This window comes from Polypterus senegalus, chromosome 2, assembly GCF_016835505.1.
Source record: "Polypterus senegalus isolate Bchr_013 chromosome 2, ASM1683550v1, whole genome shotgun sequence".
In the NCBI taxonomy this organism is placed as follows: domain Eukaryota; kingdom Metazoa; phylum Chordata; class Cladistia; order Polypteriformes; family Polypteridae; genus Polypterus; species Polypterus senegalus.
Genome location: NC_053155.1, coordinates 43,596,965 through 43,618,622, shown reverse-complemented (window position 1 = coordinate 43,618,622; position 21,658 = coordinate 43,596,965). Strand labels below are relative to the sequence as shown.

The following is a 21,658-nucleotide window of genomic DNA, read 5'->3' as shown; positions in this document are numbered from 1 at the left end:
CAAATAAGGTGCTTTTTAACAGCAGTATTCCCTTTACATAGCAGCAGTTAAAATATTTCTTGTAACTCTCAACTTAAATATTAATGTATTCAAATCAAATATAAAACCAAAACTATTTACCACTGCCAGGGCGTTAACGTTTTATCTAGTTTGTTATAGAAAAACAAGTTACTCTCAGAGTTCAGAGTCACGATCACAACATTATAACAGGTACCTCCCGAGCAACAGCAAGTTAACATTTCTAAATCTGTTTTTTATTACCTGAAGAGATACCAGCAGAAACATTTTCTTTTATCAAGTGTGAAAGCTGGCCCGGACACACACAGACGGACATCTTAAGTTCACCCAACACACTGTTTATTTACAATATTTACAATGTTTTCTCACGTGCAACCCTAGTGCCTCTTGCACCGATTCCCCCAAAGTCCAGGGCCCACAGTCTCTGTGCCTTCTCTTCCTGGCCGCCTCCAGTCCTCTCCCCAGCTCAGTCTCGCTACCTCCCGACATCCACCCATGACTGGAGGGAGGCGGGCCCTCTTATAGGAACCCGGATGGGCTCCAGCTGCTTCCTGGCAATTTGTCTTGGCCACACCCCTGTGTGGCAGAAGTGCCGGCTGCGCACCCGGAAGCCGTCCAGGTGTCCCCTGTCGTCTTCCCCCCGGCACTTCCTGGTGTGGCGGAAGTGCCGGGCTCCCGGGATAAATAGGCATTGGGGCGCCGCCTGGCGGTGGCCACGGGTCCCTACAGGGCTGGGCTTCCAAGCCCCCTACTCGAGGCCTCCTGCATAACCAGGACGGACGCCCCCTCTCGGTCTGGAGGAGGCACACGCCCTCCTCTGGTCCTCCAAGGCATCCCGGCCGGGCTCCAGCCCCGGCCGAGGACCACACGGGATAAACCAGCATCGGAGCGCCGCCTGGCGGTGGCCACGGGTCCCTACAGGGCTGGGCTTCCAAGCCCTCTACCCGAGGCCCCCAACATAACCAGGACAGACGCCCCCTAGCGATCTGGAGGAGGCACAAGCCCTCCTCTCGTCCTCCTGGGCGTCCTGGCCGGGCTCCAGCCCCGGCCGGGGACCACACAGGGAACAGCATAAACAGTCTATGTCTATGTTCAGTAGCAAGTCTTTGAAGGCTAATATTTTTTCGAAAAAACTCAGTTTTCTGAAAAGTGCACAAAGCAATGGTTTCACACATAAATCAACATAAAACGATTGTTGCAGCCTGTTGTGCCTGCTGTCGGCACCTGTTTGCAGTTTGTAGAGGCTCAAAGGCCAACGATTAGCTGGGGACCAATCACCTTTGTTTTCGATCTACATCTCTACATCACCTGCATCAAAATTGGAGTCCGACAAATTGGAGTCTGATTCAGCGATAATATGAAAAAACTCATCCATGGATTATTTTGCTTTGAGCATTCACATGCCATTTTAGAAGCTGTTTCCTTCTAGCAAAAGTGTATCGAAAAGCTCATAGTTGCTCATAGCGTGACCGTGATCAGCTCGGATTTGTTTTCGCTGCGAACTGCCCCAGTGGTGGGAGCCCACGGTTGGCCCAGCAACTGACAGACTATCTTCCATAGATGCGGCGATCGCACTTTGGGACGCTCTTCGGGATGTTGTCCCATTGGCGGGAGCCCCAAAAGAGTTTACAAACCTTACAAGATGTATATGTGATACAGTACCTGTCAAATAATACAAAGAGTACATGACATGTGTTTTGACCTAATTAGGGCTCATCAGTGTACGCACCTTTGCTTCCCCTTACAAAGATCAAACCACGGATGTCAGTGCCTACGGCAAAATCTCTGACATTGTGCCTTGGCAGCTGGTTCACTTACTTGACAGGGTGAAGATCGAAGTATTTGATTCATAGGTCTAAACCACAATATGATTATTTGCGTCACCTACCAGGTAACGCTTTCTGTGATCTGCTTCTCACAACTGAGAGGACATAGCGGATGTTTGTCGAGTGGCTGACCAACCAAAAGTGTTACCTGGTAGGTAACCATCCAAATAATTCAGACCTATGCATATACATATATATCTTATATACAGTCAACCCTCGTTTATCGCGGTTAATCCGTTCCAGACTCTGCTGCGATAAATGAAGTTCCGCGAAGTAGGATTCTTTAACTATAAATTGAATATTTTCGCATTTAGAGCATAGAAAACCTGTTTTCGACCTTCAAAATACATTTTCTAACATTATTAGAGCCCTCTTGACATGAAATAACACCCTTTAGTCAAAAGTTTAAACTGACATGACATGACAAGACAGAGATGACAGTTCCGTCTCACAATTAAAAGAATGCAAACATATCTTCCTCTTCAAAGGAGTGAAGTGTCAGGAGCAGAGAATTTCAGAGAGAGAGAGAGAGAGAGAGAGCGAGAAAAGCAAACAATCATAAATCAATAGGGCTGTTTGGGCTTTTAAGTATGCGAGGCACCGCCGGACAAAAGGGAGCAATGTGAAGGTAATCTTTCAGCATTTTTTAGAGGAGCATCCGTATCCTCTAGGCCAGTTTGCAAACAGCCCCTCTGCTCACACCCCCTCCGTCAAGAACAGAGAATGTCAAAGAGAGAGAAAGAGAGACAGGGACAAGCAAACAATCAAAAATCAATACGTGCTGTTTGGGTTTTCAAGTATGCGAAGCACCGCACAGGAAGCATATCGTATATCATTGAGGAGTTTTATTTAATACGTAATACGTGCTCTGATTGGGTAGCTTCTCAGCCATCCGCCAATAGTGTTCCTTGTATGGAATCAACTGGGCAAAGCAATTGAGGAAGCATGTACCATAAATGAAAAGACCCATTGTCCGCAGAAATCCGCAAACCAGCGAAAAATACGTGATATATATTTAGATATGCTTACGTTTAAGTTAAGTCACGAAAGTTGAAGCACGATATAGCGAGAGATCACTGTATAAACGTCTAAGCATGGAAGTGTGTTTGTCTGTTTGGCCCAGAAGTGAGGGTTGGAATCGGGGTAAAGGCTCCACCTCCGAGTAAACACAAAACAAGTGGGGCCAGCACATCAGCAAAATGAAACCTTCGAAGAAAGACAAAGTCACTTAGCCGCTAACATCTGCAAAATGGTATCCCTTCGTTTTCAAATAATATTGCATTAGTGCGATGATGTTTTCTGATTGGTACTATTCAGGTCATAAAATGATTTCTTCAAAATATCATATACCTACGTCTGTGCTTTTTTGTTTTTTTTGACATTATGCACCATAAGGTGCATACTAATTCTGCGTGAGCAGGACCACTCAATAAAACAGAATAAAAAAAAATTAAGTGATGGTGAGATATGAAGAAGGCAGATTCGTCAGCATTTGTGTGTCAGCTTTTATCCCTCCAGATCAGAGAATGTCCAGTTCCATTGCCTCAAAACATACTCACATCTACAGTTATTCCCAGTTTCAAATAAAAACTAACAGTGTCAGATCCCTAGGGCAGTAGTATGTATCGTGATAGTGAGTGAGAGAATAAAAGAGAAAATAAAAGGTAACTTTTACAAGTACAATACTATAAATGTACACGATCTGTTACAGACGGAAACCAAATGTATGTGCGTGCTGTATAATATTACCAATAAGAGTAGCTCACTACTGAAAACAGTAAATATAGGAGGTAGTGGGGATCGAACCAGGGACTCGTGATTATAAGTCAGCAAATCTTACCGCTTATCCTTGAACCTTTTGTGAAAGTGTTTATTTGATCTTTGGACTTCAGGCTTCACACATTCTATAGTTTATGCCTACATTTTGTAACATTTATTACTAAAATATGAAAAAGTTTCTGTTTTAACAATGTGTTTACACAGATTACTGTAGAAACGGAACACACATGAAATGCATGTGTTCCAAATAACGATCTATTATTTCCACTCTAAAACTCCAGCAGTTCACTCCCAGATAATCAAACAAGGCATGAGCTGGGAGAACTTAGTGAACGTTCTGCGATGGTGGGGGGTGGAATAGCAAGCTGCTTGCTGCTTGTCTTAATCGGCACATTTACAAGACAAAAGATGCTGATGGAGAGGTGTGAATGGATTTAAGATGGGCCGGATTTACGAGTTTTCTCATAGGCTCTGGTAATTTTAGTGTTAAAACAGATTACCCATCTTTTTCCAATTTTAGTTATATTTATTTTTATTTTATTGACTTTATTTTTTTTCGAGTAAACCCTATAAAGCACATTGTGATGTTTCATACTAATAATGGTATTTTATTAAGTAAATATTAATTAAATGAATAATTGATACATCTTTTTGACTAAATCTAAGTTTTTATTTTACCTTGCTACAGGCCACAACAAACACTTTTGAAATGTTAAATATCTTGCATGTACTGCAAAAGTTTAAGCCAGAAGAATAAAAAATACTCTTGTAAGTAAACCCATCCACTTCAATATTTTATAACCTTTTCTTTCCTAGTCACTCAAATTTGCATTTTTTCCCAATGACAAAAATTTTGTTTAATTTCTGAGATAATGTACACATGCAATAGAATCAAATTAATTATTAAGTGTATAAAGATCCATTTACAAAATAAACAATACAACCTCTCTATTGAAAGAAATACATTTCGCTTTTCATTTATGCTGGAACTGAATGAATGAATGAATTGCTGGGGTAAAAAGCTTTCTTGTCCATAAATGTGACAAATTGAATGACACATTGAAAGCATTATTGCACTAAGGTCTTAAAAATCTATTAAAAACAACCTTAAAACAGACTCATTTCAAGTAAGGCTATGCAACACTGCAAGCTGTAGAAATTCCCTCTGTAGAAATTGAATAAGGGTCATAAATCTGAAGCCTGTTTTGTACAAAGAGGACAAGGTGTGAAAATGTTTTAAATGGAAATGCATCAATAACAATCGGGGAAGCATTTTTTCTCTAAGTCTACCAAGTAAATATAAGCGATTGGGGGTGGAATAATGACCTACCAAGACAGAAAAAAGATTTGCGGTATCACCCTGGTAAACATCTTTTAATTTTGGGGACAAATTAAAAGTAAAAACATTGAAAAAATACAATCAGGACCATAATGGTCTTATCACAAGTCTTCAGAGACAGCTCTTAAGTTCTCCAGTGCTGATCTGCAAATGATCAGCTTCCAGTCTGAGCTGCTTTTAAATAGTAAAACTGTTCTGAAAGGAAGTGACGTCAAACATCTTTCAGCCATTTGTTTTCGGGTCTATGGACAAAAAGGGAGAAGGAGTTAACAACTCTGCTGCTCTGTAATCATTTGTGTTCTCAGAGCCCTAAAGATGGCACATAGGTATGCATGTGTGACGAAGTACAATAAATGTAAGAGGTCTTACAGTAACTCTCCTTTTAGCTTTTGTATCTATCCTTCAAATAATTAATTGACCACAATTTTTATCTTTTCTTCTGTATGTATTCTGAGGCAGAAATATGCCATTGTGTGGATCAGTGCATGACTTTTTCTTTAATTTTGAAATGTTTTTTGAATATGACTCACCCCTGGAGACAAATAAAGCTTGTTTGTTAGAACAATCTATCTATCTATCTATCTATCTATCTATCTATCTATCTATCTATCTATCTATCTATCTATCTATCTATCTATCTATCTATTGTGGGAAACCAACCCCGACACCAACACAGACAGACACAGGAAGTCTTGAATCACACACGTTTATTTTACAAAGTCCCGCACACAACACAGTGCCCCTGCACCAAACAATTTTCAAAGTCCAGGCCTCTTGCTGGTCCTTCTTTTAGAATTAGAATTAGAACAATCTAGACGAGAACAGGCCATTCAGCCCAACAAAGCTCGCCAGTCCTATCCACTTGCTTCCTCCAAGAAAACATCAAGTCGAGTTTTGAAAGTCCCTAACGTCTTACTGTCTACCACACTACTTGGTAACTTATTCCAAGTGTCTATCGTTCTTTGTGTAAAGAAAAACTTCCTAATGTTTGTGCGAAATTTACCCTTAACAAGTTTCCAACTGTGTCCCCGTGTTCTTGATGAGCTCATTTTAAAATACAAGTCTCGATCCACTGTACTAATTCCCTTCATAATTTTAAACACTTCAATCATGTCACCTCTTAATCTTCTTTTGCTTAAACTGTAAAGGCCCAGCTCTTTTAATCTTTCCTCATAATTCAACCCCTGTAGACCTGGAATCAGCCTAGTCGCTCTTCTCTGGACCTTTTCTAGTGCTGCTATGTCCTTTTTGTAGCCTGGAGACCAAAACTGCACACAGTACTCAAGATGAGGCCTCACCAGTGCATTATAAAGGTTGAGCATAACCTCCTTGGACTTGTACTCCACAGATCGTGCTATATAACCTAACATTCTGTTAGCCTTCTTAATGGCTTCTGAACACTGTTTGGAAGTTGATAGCTTGGAGTCCACTATGACTCCTAAATCCTTCTCATAAGGTGTACTCTCGATTTTTCGACCGCCCATTGTGTATTCAAACCTAATATTTTTACTTCCTATGTGTAATACTTTACATTTACTGACATTAAATTTCATCTGCCACAAATCTGCCCAAGCCTGTATGCTATCCAAGTCCTTCTGTAATGATATAACGGATTCCAAATTATCTGCTAATCCACCTATCTTGGTATCATCTGCAAACTTAACCAGCTTGTTACTTATATTCCTATCTAAATCATTTATATATATTAAAAATAGCAGCGCCCTAGCACTGACCCCTGTGGAACACCACTCTTAACATCGCCAGTTCTGATGAGGTTCCTCGCACCATCACCCTCTGCTTCCTGTGTCTGAGCCAATTCTGCACCCATCTAAAAACATCACCCTGAATTCCCACTTCTTTTAACTTGATGCCCAACCTCTCATGTGGCACCTTATCAAATGCTTTCTGAAAGTCCAGATAAATAATATCATAAGCTCCACTTTGATCGTATCCTTTTGTTGCCTCCTCATAGAATTCCAACATGTTAGTAAAACACGACCTCCCCTTCTGAACCCATGCTGACTGTTCAGAATAACTCCTGTCCTTGTCATGTGTTGCTCAATCTTATCCTTAATAATTCCTTCCATTAATTTTCCTGTGATGCTTGTTAAGCTTACTGGCCTATAGTTGCTTGGATCTGCCCTGTCACCCTTTTTATATAATGGGATGATATTTGCCATTTTCCAGTCCTTTGGAATCTCTCCAGTGCACAGTGACTTCCTAAAAATATGTGTCAAGGGTTTATATATGTACTCACTAGCCTCCTTAAGAACACGAGGATAAATATTATCTGGGCCTGGTGATTTGTTTGATTTCATCTTATTTAATCTGAGCAGCACTTCTCCCTCTACAATTTCCAAATCCCTCAGTACCTCCTTAGTAGTTGTGTTTACCTCTGGCAGGTTATCCACTTGCTCACTTGTAAACACCTCAGAAAAATGTAAGTTTAGGGCATCTGCTATTTCATTGTCTGTATCTTTTAATTCCCTTTACTATTCCTGATGAACTTGACCTCCTCCTTAACTGTTCTTTTACTACTAAAATACTGAAAGAATCTCTTGGGGTCTTCTTTCGCCTTATCTGCTATATTCCTCTCCAACTGTCTTTTAGCCTCTCTGATATCCTTCTTAATGGTTGCCCTCATGTTCTCATACGCCACGGTTCTCTTTGCAGTCATTAGTCTTATATGCCTTATACAGCAGTTTTTCCTTTGCAACTTCTTTTTAAATCTTTATTAATCCATCGTGGAGATTTTTTAGTTTCCTATTACTTCCAAATTTAGGTATGTATCTGTCCTGCATTACATGTAAAACATTTTTAAACCTGTTCCACTGCTCCTCGACTGTCTCCACATTTAAAAGCTTATCCCAGTCTATCCTACTTAGACTTTGTCGCATCTGCTCAAAATTAGCCCTACTAAAGTTCAACTTAACAATTTTAGTCTTTGCATCTGTACTCTTACAAAATACTGAGAATTGTATTACATTATGGTCACTTGACCCTAGTGGTTCAATCACCTCTACACCCTCAATTCTATCCTGATTATTACAGAATACTAAATCCAGATAGGCTTCACCCCTTGTTGGTGCTTTAACATGCTGTGTTAAAAAACAGTCGCCGATTACTTCTAAAACTCCTGCTCTTGTGCTCCTCCATCTGTAAGGTTATCCCAGTTAATATTTGGATAATTAAAGTCCCCATGACTATAATATCCCCTGTAAACTTGCCTTTTTGATATTACTAAAAAGATGTGTGTTGAAATTACTGTCTGAATTGGGTGGTCTATAACACACTCCTAAAATGAGACCTTTTTCCCTAATATTTTCCAGGCGAAGCCACATGTCCTCACTAAGATGGGGCTCATCATCCAACTGAAGATGACTTACATTTAATTCCTGTTTGGCATAAACAGCAACCCCACCTCCTTTTCTGTTCTGTCTATCCTTCCTAAAAATGTGTATCCCTCTATGTTACACTCATCCCCATCTTTGTTATTTAGCCAGGTTTCCGTTATTGCTATAATATCATAATTGTGCTCTGCTACATACAACTCCAACTCACTTACCTTATTTTTGATACTTCTAGCATTAAGGCAAGCTATTTTTAATGTGTTAATCCTTCTATCTTTACGTGTTTGCTTAAAATTTACATTACTATGCATTTTTATTTCTACACCATTGTTTGTTCTTCCATGTATAGGTCTAAATCTGGCCTGTCCTAAACTCCCTGCCCCCCCATTCCCTAGTTTACTGCCTCTACTCCTCTCCTCCGAGCTTTGTCTTCTTCCTCCTGACTCCAGCACCCGACTGAAGGAAGACGGCCTCTTTTATATCCACCCGGACATGCTCCAGGTGCCCTCTGATGATTTTCCTGTGACACTTCCTTGTGTGGCAGAAGTGCCACATGAGCACCCGGAAGCACTCTGGGTGTCCCTGGTATTCCTTCTGGCAGCACTTCTGAGTGTGGTGGAAGTGCTGACATCCAGTGCTCCTCAATCCTCCGGATGCCCCCTGGTGGTGGCCACAGGCCCCAATAGGGTTGAGCTTCCATGCTCAGTTCCAGTGGCCCCCGTACAGACCAGGGCGGCTGCTCTCTCATGGCCCAGGGGCAGGTATAATCCTTCTCCTGGTCTTTACAGGTGTCCTGGCTGGGCATAAGCCCCCAGCCGACCGCCACACTATCTATCTATCCATCATAAGGAATGGGGAATCCCAGCACAATAGTGCATAATGACTCACTTTTGCCATCAACAAAACCTGACAACTATCGAATGACCTGCCATGTTTCCACTATAGCCTGATTCTACTCATATCCATAATTGACACTGTTTGAAAGATGTCTGGATTCTACTCCTCACCAGGTTACAAATATGGCCCCTTTGTCCAGGAACAGGTGTGCAATAACTTTCCCAGTATGATGTCTATCATTGATTCAATGGTGCACTGCATTCCAACATACCATTCAGCTAACACTAGTCACTGAGTTTTTCATAATAAATCTATTGTCACACACGAGCACCCCAAGTGAGGCAAAAACACCAACCATAGGGCAAGGGGGCAAATGATCACTAATCACCTTTCCTCTTTTCCGGGTAGAACAGAGAAGGGCCATAACTTTTCTTCTGGAGCACTTCCAGAGGAATCAGCCCTTAAATCGGCAACGAAAATCGCTGTCCATTTTGGACCCAACTCATATTAATGGCAGAAAGAGACCTTATGAGGACCCAAGACTCCCTAAAGTTATTAAACAGAGTACCGACCCAATTTCCCTAAACCCTTTGTAGCAGTGGTTCCCAAACATGGTCCTGGTTTTTCTTCCAACCAACTTGCGGTTTTCATTGGACTCTTAGCCTAATTAAGTGAGTCATTATTTCCCAGTTTCTATGTTTTGGAGTCAATGTAGACTCTAAAGCACAATCTAAGAAATTATACTCTAAGTAATAACTAAGTAATAGCTAATAAGCAGTTATATGGGGAATATGTAGTTTGTTAAAGTCGTTAACAGCATTTTCAACCTATTTTTAATTCTGCTTTTCTAGGTGTTCTGGTTATTTAATTGATTATTTGCTAATAAGTGGGTCTGACACTGAAGTCGATGCAGCTTTCATCATCCCAGGTGTCTGCTATGCTGGTTGTTAAATGTCACTATTAGGGTTAAATGAAGGGAGCAAACTACCCAGGAAAAGGGGAAAATAATAGGAAAACAACAAAAGAGAGTTAAGCATTGTGGCAAGCGGCTGGGGGTGGTACCCAGCCAGGATGCCGAGAAGGAGGATAACTGCCCTGGTGGCTTTGGAGACCACAGGAATAGAGCTTAGGAAGTGCTGGGGGAAGAAGACCAGGGACACCCGGAGTGCTTCCAGTTGCACAGCTGGCACTTCCGCCACACCTGGGAAGGCAGGCGGCAGGGTATCGGGAGGCACCTGGAGCACGCCTGGGTGAGAATAAAAGGGGCCACCTCCCTCCATTCGATGGCTGGAGTCAGGAGGAAGAAAGACGGAACTCGGGAGGAGAGGAGTCGAGGCGGACCAGAGAGGAAGGCATTGGTTGAGAGGCCTGGACTTTGGGGTGAAAGTGGGTTGTGTGCTGTGTTCACTCGTTTATAGTAACTAAATAAACGTGTGTTGGGTGATAAAACGATGTCTGCCTGTCTGTGTCCGGACTGTTCCCCACAGCATTTATAGCTTTAGAAAAAAATAGAAATATTTCTAAATGTCTTATAAATGTAAAAACATTACTGTTGTGTTTTTCTGAATGCAGAGTAAGAGAAGAGTAAAAAAGACAAGATAATTAAATGAGATCAGTTGTTATCGATTATTATCACCAATTGTGAATCAGGTTGGAACAAAAACCTACAGCCACAGTGGGTCCCCAGGACCAAGTTTGGGATCCACTGCTTTATAGAACTCTGTCTGTTTTTGTTTGTAGAATTACACCATGAAAATCTGTCTCAGGGTCAGTTTGAGTGTCATCTTTATGATTTGGTGAAAATTTGACAATGCCTTAAATAAGCTGTCGTTTTGTCAAAATGTAAAGGTCCTATACTTTTAATTTCCGACAAAAATATTGCAGTTCACCTTTGTGATCCTTTATTGTATGGTCCCTTTCTTGACCCCACTTTTTCCATTACAGGTTTATGAGGTGCCAAGCCTGTCCTGGCTACTTAAAAAACTTGTAATGACATCTGCCACCACTGTGGCTTGTCTCATAATCTCTGAGTGGCCTTTCACTATTGATTTTCTTTCCAGTGCAAGCAAACCAGTCTCAAAAATCAGATTCTACAAATGATTTTTTTTGATAAACTGGACTACTCAGTTGATTACTTTTCTGAGAAAGGCTCTCTGCATTTTTCCACAGTTGGCTACACCATGAATGATTTGATTTTTGAGTGGCTGAGTGAAAGTCCCGTGCAGGTTGCTGAAGGGCTAACCCTACCACAATTCATCTTGAGAGACGAAAAGGAGCTTGGAAACTGCACAAAATATTACAATACAGGTAAGTTACTGCAAATCCAGAAAGTGAAGCGTAGACAATTCACTTCAGTGGGGGCTGTGTCCAGTAGGGTTGTGTGGTAAGTGCAGCCCCTTGCTGTTTCTTGTCCTTCATGTTGCTGATGCTGATTTCATGTTTCTATCCTGCTGTGTTTACTGCTGGTGATTCCTTTCACGCACCAGCAAATTCCAAGCAGCATGTAATAAATGTTTGATTTGTTTGCTTCATTCTATTTGACTTCACATTAAACAATAAGCACTGCATTTTGTATTGGATTGGTAATCAATTAAGTAAAGTAAATGGAATGAAAAAAATAATTGCATGTATTAAACAAATCAAAAAGATCACCAATAACAAGTCATTTTACTTGATTTTTAACAAGCAAAAAATATTTGACAATTAAGTAATATATGCAATTAATTTGTTAAGGTTCTGAATTTCCATCCCACGCTATTTATAAATGAGAGGTATAAAATCATTTAAAAAAAAACTAAAGTCAAAACTTGCCTCATTAATGGCCAGGATTCTTTTGACTGAGGCAGTTTGTTGACTAATCAGTTAGCTTTTTGGAAAGCTGATGGATATCTGACATGTTTAAGGACAAATGATGCCGAGGGGACTTAATGCAGTTTATTGATAGGACTGCTCGGGATGAGTGATATAGGATTGATAGCGGCCCATTTAAAGAAGTGTCAACTGTGTATATAAAGATAATAATGGAGAAGATTAGCTAGGTCTGTTCGTAGGCAGCTGGAGGAAGCAAAGCAAACACACTGGAGTGTTCATAAAAACACCTTCACAGGTATTTGATTTAATTGATCTTTACTAGGCTGTCAAGTTAGCAGAAGCAGCAGCAGGAGCCGCACAGAGCCCATTAATAATGAAAAAGATGCTTAATAAACATCCTAGGTGTGATTAAGAATATAACACACACTTTTATATGTGTGTGAGTGGTCTAGGAAAGAAAATTCCTACCATTACAGTTATCACATTATACACAATATAACTTACTTCTTGCCACTACTGATCATTCAGGGCATTCAACACCAAAATCATTCCTGTTCATTCTTTTCTGTTTAGTCCTTTTATTCTCCATCTTTTCACTTGTGTTTTCCTTAAATCCTGCTCAACATCATCCCGCCACCTTTTCCTTGGCCTGCTTTTCCTAACTTACTATCAAATACTTTCTTCACAGTCCTGCCATCTGGCATTCATATCAGGTGTCCTAGTCATTTTTGTCTGCTGATATTTATTTTCAAACAGTCTACTGTATATGGGTCTTATATATTTATATACTATGCTGTCCCCTGTGGCTCCATCCGCATAGTAGTGAATAAAAACAAACTTTACAAATCAATATTAAAAAAAATGTAATGCAGTGGTGCCTTGGTTTGCGAGTATAATTCGTTCCAGAAACATTTTTGTAATCCAAAGCACTCGAATATCAAAGCGAATTTCCCCATAAGAAATAATGGAAACTCAGATGATTCGTTCCACAACCCAAAAATATCCATATAAAAATGATTAATACAAAATATAAAGTAAAAATACATAAAACAAATGAACAGGCACTTTACCTTTGAAAAGAATCGTGGCTGGTGTGAGGGAGACGAGAGAGAGGAGAGGAGGAGGAGAGTTATTGTTTAAGACGACTTTCGCTCTAACTAACGGAATCCCTGCAATCTGTTGGCTCACTGGAATCTTTTTCTTTTTTTGCAACTTTAACAAGGAAACCTATCCAATGGCAGTTGCTTTAGCCTCCTTTTGAGGATTTCACAGAAATGTGACATTGTATTGTGGTTAAACAGATCCATCAATCACAGACAAAATAAAAAAATACTTTACGCACACACACACATGGTCACAATGCTGTAGTAAACGGTATACGCTCGTACGGATATTGACTATACAAGTGAGGCACGCCGACTGAGACCGAGCATGGGAGACAATTACCCACAATCCCACAGTGAGAGACAGAGAAATAACCATTGGCTTGGCTATGATCACGTGACGCTTGACAGAGTGTATACTGAGTACTCATATTGCAAGACCTCACTTGTTTAGCAAGTTAAAATTTATTAAAACTCGCAGACCAAGTTACTCGCAATCCAAGGTTTTACTGTAATTTGTATTGAAAAGAATTTATATTGATAGCTTTCATATCCAAGGGCCTCTTAATATACAATATTTTTGGTTTTGCTATCAGGGGCGAGAATGTAGCTGTGATCTCTTTGCCAAAAATGTAAAAAGTTGGCAAGGTATCTCTGGCCAAGTGGAAGGTAGGTACTCTCCAACGTTAAACGTTACCACTGTATCTGATCGTGTTCAGTTCTGATGGGAGAGCGTCCACGTGGAGAGAACAACACGTGGCCATGATATCTCTGCCAATGAGCTGGTACCATCTAAAACACACGTAGTTGTGATCTCTCTCAAAAACATCAAACATTAGTCTCTTGATGATAATGTCTACTGAACAAACAAGTATTGCTAGCTAAGAGGAGGCAAGGTATGCTCTAACATGTTATGAGAGGTACAGCGACTTGAACGGAGGCTGGTGCGTGAGTGAGCAGTGTCCTGCCTGGCTCCCTACTCCTAGGTCCTGCCTTCCCCTCCCCTCGGCCCACAGCCTGTCTCTTGGATTGGTGCGAATAAATCAGTGCCGCAACCGAACTATGATATTTAGCGCAATGATAGTCGCAAAATCAACTAGAATGTTCAAGCAAACTATAGAAAAAACCCCAATCTAAACCTAATAGATAGTTCTCTTGTGAAAAGCGGATAGACAGACAGATGTTGGATTGTATATATAGAGAGATATATCCATAGCTTATTTATTCCTTCTTATTCTCCAAAGCAATACTCCTGTACTAAGCCAAAAATCTTCCTTAGTTACTTTCTCTTGCATCTCCTTAATAGTTTCTGATCTGAGACTCTCATTGTCCAGGTGACTCCAGTAGTTCACTTTTTGGCTCCTTCTGCGAGAGACGTAGTATGTATTAGAGGTGGGTGGAAGATCATTTGTTGGTTGTACAGTGAATATTGTGTGGTGAATTCTTGAACCACTTAACAGACAGAGCTCGGACTCTTTTCTAGGTAGGTTCAGTATGACAGTGATGGTTTCTTTTTCTGTTTATCTGATACTGAAGCTTTCCCACTATTTTTCCCTCTCTACTGTTTATTTTAGTATATACATTTATAAATGCAGTTATCAATGTTGTATACAAGCAGTGTAACCTGTCTCAGACCTCAAGTTTTTTTTTTATTTATTTATATTTAAGCAGACATTCCAAGTATCCTAGAAGGTTCCAGAGTTCCCAGAGTGGGAAATCACCACCTTCTTCTTGACTATCACAAGTGATTCCCAATAGCCCTCGAACAAGAACCCCCCAAGGGGGACAACAACCCTGATAACAGCAATTCTTAGAAATGCCCCTGTGCACGGCATTGTGCTCCATTTACTGCGTGCATGACCCTCTTCCAAACCTCCCTGAAATCAGTTCTGCAAGGGTGGGATGTCTGCATGGGTTGTCCTCTGGTCTGGTATAATAATAAGCACCCAATCCCTTTCTCTCATGGTGGCCTTTTCTTGTTCAGACAGAGCCACCCATTTCTGCAACTTTCTCTCAGTGGCGTTTGTTGAACTGAGCACTCTTATTGTCAAGCTGTTTTGTTGGTAAAATTCGGCAGTGGTTGGTACCTTATTGGCTTGGCTTAGCAACTCTGGCCTAGTCTTCTCAGGGCTTTGGTTTCCCGACATGTGAGTCAACAAAGTCTTGACCTTGCTTACAAAACATAGGCTAATTAGACCAATTTTATTATTTTTAGACACTTAATTAGTATTTTTATCATCGTTTTTGTATTTTATTGACCATTCATCTAAATATTTTGGATATTTTTACTTTTTTTTCCCAGCCCTAGCAACCGGTCAGACACACAAATACACAGACATCTGTCCTTTTATTAAGTTGGTTAATTCTTTAATTAAGTATGACATTGTAACATGACATAACATCTTTCATAAAATAAACTTAATTAGTCTGAAAAAATTGTCCATAGCTGTACATTTAAAAAGTACAATTTACATGCTAACATATATATACTAAGACAATACTACAATCTGTCAAGAAACTACTTGAATCACTTGAACAATGACATTAAATTCAACACTGCATATCCGCAACCACCATTGTCAATTACCCAATATCACTGCAAAATGATATCAACTATTCCCAAGTTTTCAACTTAATGAGAACTTTATCTCTATAACAGGAGCACTAATTTACACTTTGTCATGCTTACGTAACATTCAACACTGAATAATTGCAAACCGCCACCTTCATCAATTAGTCACTATTATTGGAAAACAAAACACATGCTATTTATATGCAATCTTGAATTGAATTAAGCATTTGGGATAGATGGGTAATCATTTAATTGCTAAACTTTAAAATATTTTGACAAAAGATATCAACCTAAGATAGCTCACATGTTCATTTCAATGTAGTGTTTTACAAAATAACAACAAAATGAGACCTGAAGGTTCCTAAAGTGTTGCTCTCAGCAATCCTGATGGGTAGCTAGTTTATTTTTTGAATTCTCTCTAAAGACTCCTGTGGTGTGTTCCCCCATGGCTTGTTTGAACTTTACACTTCTTCCTGGGCTTGCACCATTGGTGCACATGCCTTGCACTTTGTATAATTGTTGCATTAAGGATTTGCATATGCTTTCTAATCTATGTATAGAATGAGCATATCCTACGTTGTCATATAAAATTTCTCTTACCAATGGAAACCCTGTTGAAGCCCTTTTTTAAGTGTTTGCTTGTTTGTGTGTTTGCCTGTCTGCATTTCAGTGTGCTGGCTGATGGTATTGAAGTAAAAGTTTCTAATAGTGACTTTGATTCTCACTTAATGTACAAAGCCTACTTTTTATACTCAATCAGACAGGCTATTTATTCATTTATTTATGCAAGAAACAGCCATGAAAGAGAATAAATGTGCTAAAGCAATAATTCCTGAATGTATATGTAAACATGTGTGAATATATTTGTGTGATGCTGTAGGTTTATGTGGGAAAATCTTCTTGTATACAATTAAAACCCATTTCTTTGTAAGTGATTATAAAGAACATAAAAAAATTGTCAAATGAGAGGAGACCAACTAGCTTTTTTGACATATTTGTGCAAATGTTTCATTAAGATACTTCTCAAAGGTTATCAAGGATTCTGCATCAGCTACATATTGTGTTAGTTTTTTCCAGATTCCCACAACTCTTTACATTACGAAATGCATCCTGGCTTCAGTCCTAAATGTACTAGCCCTTAATTTCCACTGGTGTTCTCAATTCCGTGATTTGCTAGTTAAAAAAAATCAAATTGTTTGATGTCTTTAAGTATTTTGAAGACCTGGATGAGGTTTTAATGTGACCCCACACAACCTCCTCTACTAGAGACAAAACAGATTTAATTCTCTGAGTCTGTCACAGTAGGACTCATCCATAAGCCCTGGGATGCACTCGGTTGATCTCCTCCACACAGCATCAAGTGCTACTCTGTCTTCCTTGTAGTGTGGTGTGGTGACAAGAACTGCACAGAATACTCCAGAGGCAGAATTACTTGTGCATTATGGTGGAGTGGTGGCTCTGAGGCTAGGCATCTGCATTGGCAATCGGAAGGTTGCCGGTTCGAATCCTGTAAATGCCAAAAGTGACTCTGCTCTGTTGGGTCCTTGAGCAAGGCCCTTAACCTACAATTGCTGAGCGCTTTGAGTAGTGAGAAAAGCGCTATATAAATGCAAAGAATTTATTATACAGTCTGCGAATAATGTCCATTGATTTATGTCCCACAGATTATTTGCCTTTTTATTTGCTTAGATGATGAGAACGTAAACCCCTACTTCCTTTACAGGTTTTTCATCCATTAGGGCAGTGTCTCCCATCTTGTATTTATAAATAATGTAACTATTTCCCAACATTACCACTTGGATGGATGGAAGTTGCAACATTCATGGAAAAGATGCATGAGGTGAGGCTATGAAGGTATGGGCATGTTGCTCGTGTTGATGAGAACTCGGTGACCAGAACGGCACTACGCCTGAGCCCCCAAGGCAGACGCCCACGAGGGAGACAAGAAACGTTGGATGGACCGGATCAAGGAGCACATGAAAATCGTTGGTGTTTCCCTGGGGGATGCCCTGGATTGCGCCAAACGGAGGAGACGTTGCAGACAAGTGGACCCTGCCATCACGTAGGATTAACGCTAGGAAAAAGAACTATAATGAAATCTGTGTCATTAATATAAATCAGAAAAAGTAAGGGTCAAAGGATAATCTTTTGGGAGACTCCATTATTGCCCCCATTCTTCACTGATCTATATTCTTTGTCTTGTAATGTTTTTAGCAGATGATGCCTACAGCTTCTAATTTCAGAATTATTTTTCAATGAGGGACTGTATCAAAGGCTTTTGGAAAGTTTATGTAATTTGTGTTCTATGCTTTGCTTTATTCAACTAATTTATGGCTGTGGCATCAGTTATTTAAGTGGCATCATTGTACAAGTGTGTAGCAGGTGTGGAACGTGGCCCAAACACAGACAGGCGGACACCGATGGTTCAGACACCCACACACTTTTATTTAACATACTCTATTTACAGTGAAGCACAGAACCCCAAACTCCCCCAAAAGTACAGGCCTTCTCTCGCAAAGTCTCTCTTCTCCTGACCGCCTCCGCTCCTCTCCTCCAAGACTCTGTCCACTTTCACCCGACTCCAGCCATCGAATGGAGGGAGGTAGCCCCTTTTATACACACCCGGATGAGCTCCAGGTGCCTCCCAACTATCTTTTGACGGCACTCCCCAGTGTGGCAGAAGTACCAGCTGCGCACCCGCCAGCACTCCGGATGTCTCTGGTCTTCTTCCCCCCAGCACTTTCGGGTATGGCAGAAGTGCTGAGGGCCAGGGTTCCAAAGGAATTGGGGCACCCCCTGGCGATGACCACGGGCCCCAATAGGGTTGAGCTTCTAAGCTCAGTTCCCATGGTCCTCAAAGCCCCCACGTGGTCTTGGGGGAGGCGTAAGTACTCCTCCGGGGCGTCCCGGCTGGGTACCACCCCCAGCCACCTGTGATACAGGTGAAAGTAAAATAATTAGTAATTAATTCACAATTACTTTGTAAACTAAATTCTTTGCTAGTATGCAGGAGTGGTTTGTATTCACATTGGTTGACCCACAAAACTCAAAGGGTCAGGATTTGAATTCAGACCAGGTCACACTAAGTTCGGAGTTTGTACATTTCCTATGTCTGATTCAGTTTTCTTGCAGGTCCTCTAAAGTGCAAGTTAGATTAACTGGCCCCTGAATTGGATTCAGCAGGTTTTAAATTTGAATGTAACTGTGCATGCTATGCTTTAAATTGTTACACAAGAATATTGATAGTTCTTTATAATTTGTAGTTGGAAAGGGAAATACCGCCACTTGGCTTTTCTCAGTAAAATTGTGTCTTTGTCCATTACCTTTGGGTCCAACAGACATTTATTTACTGTATTTTTTTTCCAAGAATAATATTACTTAGACATTTTGTTTTACTCTTCTCTGTTTTCCTTTGGTTACATCTCTCTTCTTCTTTTTATGTGTATTATACTGGCATGATTTCCACATGTTATCCATTTATCTATCATTTTTATATAGTGCATTATGTTCGTACATCTTCATATCTATCTATTGTAGTCATCCAAGAGAATGACAGGTTTCGACAAAATAAATGTTGGTGCGCAACCTGGCTGTCCCAGTTTACTGTAAATGAAATCAAACAAATCAAAAGCATGGTCTTTAGGAAATAGAGGTGCTCCGTCTCTTTGATTGCTCTGTCATGAAATGACGTCTCCTTCCAGACAGTCGTGCTTTAATGGCCCAGGGACCAGAAGGGGTGGAGTCAGCTGCCCTCACTGGGCGGTGTGTCAGTACTGTGGGGGAAAAGAACGACAGCATAATTAGTGACAGTGCCCCATCTAGGACCGGCGTGGAACTACATATCTGGGAAGAACTAGAAGGGTGACCCTCTGAATTACATGTGTAGCACCATTTATCTATCTAAGCTTTATTGTGAGCTCAACTATTGACCTGTCATTTATTTTTAATTTATTTCTAGGAAAATTCACCTGTATTGAAGTGAAGTTCCATCTTGAGAGGCAGATGGGCTATTATTTAATCCAAATGTATATACCAAGTCTTCTCATTGTAATTCTTTCCTGGGTCTCCTTTTGGATTAATATGGATGCTGCACCTGCTCGTGTGGCCCTTGGAATCACAACTGTACTAACAATGACCACTCAAAGTTCAGGATCCAGAGCTTCTCTTCCAAAGGTCAGTTTTAATATTTTTGCGTTTTGAGACAAGAGGTCCATGAAGTTTAATTTCTAAAGTAATTAATTTGTTGAATGGGTTCTCTCATCTTTCTGTCTATTAAAGTCAGTGGTGTGCGTAAACCAAACTGTATAGCAGCGATTCTCAAACTGTGGGATGCGCACCCCCGGGGGGCTGCTAAAGCTGTACAAGGGGGACATCGAATAAATGAACATTTTTATACATTTTTGAAATACATTTTAATTTCAAATTTAAATTTGCAGCATATAATCACAATGAATGCATTATAACTAAAATTAAAATAAAACATTTCCAAGGCATAGATCTAATGACTAATATCTGCTTTAAAGTACACAGCCTGTCCAGGTTTGGTTTGATATTCGAGATAGAAAAGGAGCTCAGAGTGTCTATTTGAAATTTGTTTCTATGACAAGCAGCGCCGTGGCTGCTGCTTTTATAGTCGCATATTTTCAATCCAGAAAGTTCGAGACGTGTTGGTATTTGTCGCGAACGTTCAGGTAACAGTAAATCAGATGATAATGCTGCACGACTGCACCACATTGGCAGCGTAGCCGATATTGCCAAATTGATTTAAATAATTTACTGCGTATTGGGTTATTTTCATGATACACCTAACAGCGGTATAATATTAGTCGGACGAAAATACGTTCATCTTGCACAGATTGACTTTATTGGTGTCCTCGTTTACGAGATTTTTTAAAATTACAACATATTTAATCATTTCTTTACATAAAAAAAATAATTACATAAGAATAAATAATTTTTTCTTTGTTTTTGGGATTTTAACAGTTATTAAAGCACTTTAAAAAAAATAAATTGAAAATATTTCATCGAAGGTAGCCGATCACATGCAAATTTTATGGAAGTAAAAGTGATAGGATAATGTGACACCGCATGAATATCATACCTTTGTTTGTTATATCAAGGGTTATTCTCATCTATCTTATATTATATGGGGGTGCAGAATTATTCCAGGTGTTTGCGAAATACAAAGGTTTGAGAACCAAGACATCTAACTGTGTGATATTGGGAGCCTTAAGTTACGTATATATTTTATTTAAGCATTACAAAGGGTGGTAGTTCAATTATTAGTGCCTCAGCTTTTCAGGTGAACGGATCTGAGTTCATTTCCTGGACTGCTCACTGTACTATGAAGTACTTGTAAGGTTAACTGGCATTTCTACATTTTATGGCGGAAGTGCAGATATATAACTGTGTTATGTAATGAATTCGTGATCCATGCAAAAATGGCTTCTGTCTTGCTGTCAGGTTGCTCTTTACCTGCTTGAGATTCTATAACAGAAAACATGAACTCAGAAAACTGATGGAATGAAAGGATTTTGTGAAATCGAATGCAAATTCAATTTCTATACAATGAGTTAACTTAAGCAAGAGATCCATGTGGTTATCCTTATTATTCTACGCTTGGGTATCACATTCTTGGCACAAAGCTATCTACTGTATGCATGAGTCATTCTTGACTTAATCATCGGTTAATGTCACACAGAATATTTGATGTATCAAATACAATTATAGCTGATATGCACATAGTAATGCTCTGGGATTCATCTTGACATTTAGCAGGTGAGAAAATATATGAATGTTGAAATACATGATAATCCAGTGGAAATATAACACGTAATGGCTTTCAACTGTTGTGTAAAATTATGTCTTTGTAATTATATTACTCATTCATTTATTCATTTTCTAAATCTGTTTATTACGATTTAATTATGTGACGTTATCCTATTACTAATATTATTATTTTTACGGTGATCATAAAACACAAACCACTACTCAGTTAACATTTCAAAGACAAAAGTCAAATT

The 21,658-nt window shown here is 39.8% G+C and overlaps 1 protein-coding gene across 3 annotated transcripts in view; it reads left to right on the top strand.

Moving 5' to 3' along the window:
- glra2 (glycine receptor, alpha 2) overlaps positions 1 to 21,658 on the top strand; it is a 232,714-nt gene that overhangs the window by 126,038 nt on the left and 85,018 nt on the right. For all 3 annotated transcript variants that reach the window (XM_039743593.1, XM_039743594.1, XM_039743595.1), the window contains 2 exons: positions 11,319 to 11,456; positions 19,594 to 19,808. In XM_039743593.1, the coding sequence (XP_039599527.1) occupies positions 11,319 to 11,456; positions 19,594 to 19,808 (353 nt within the window). The remainder of the gene's footprint in view (positions 1 to 11,318; positions 11,457 to 19,593; positions 19,809 to 21,658) is intronic.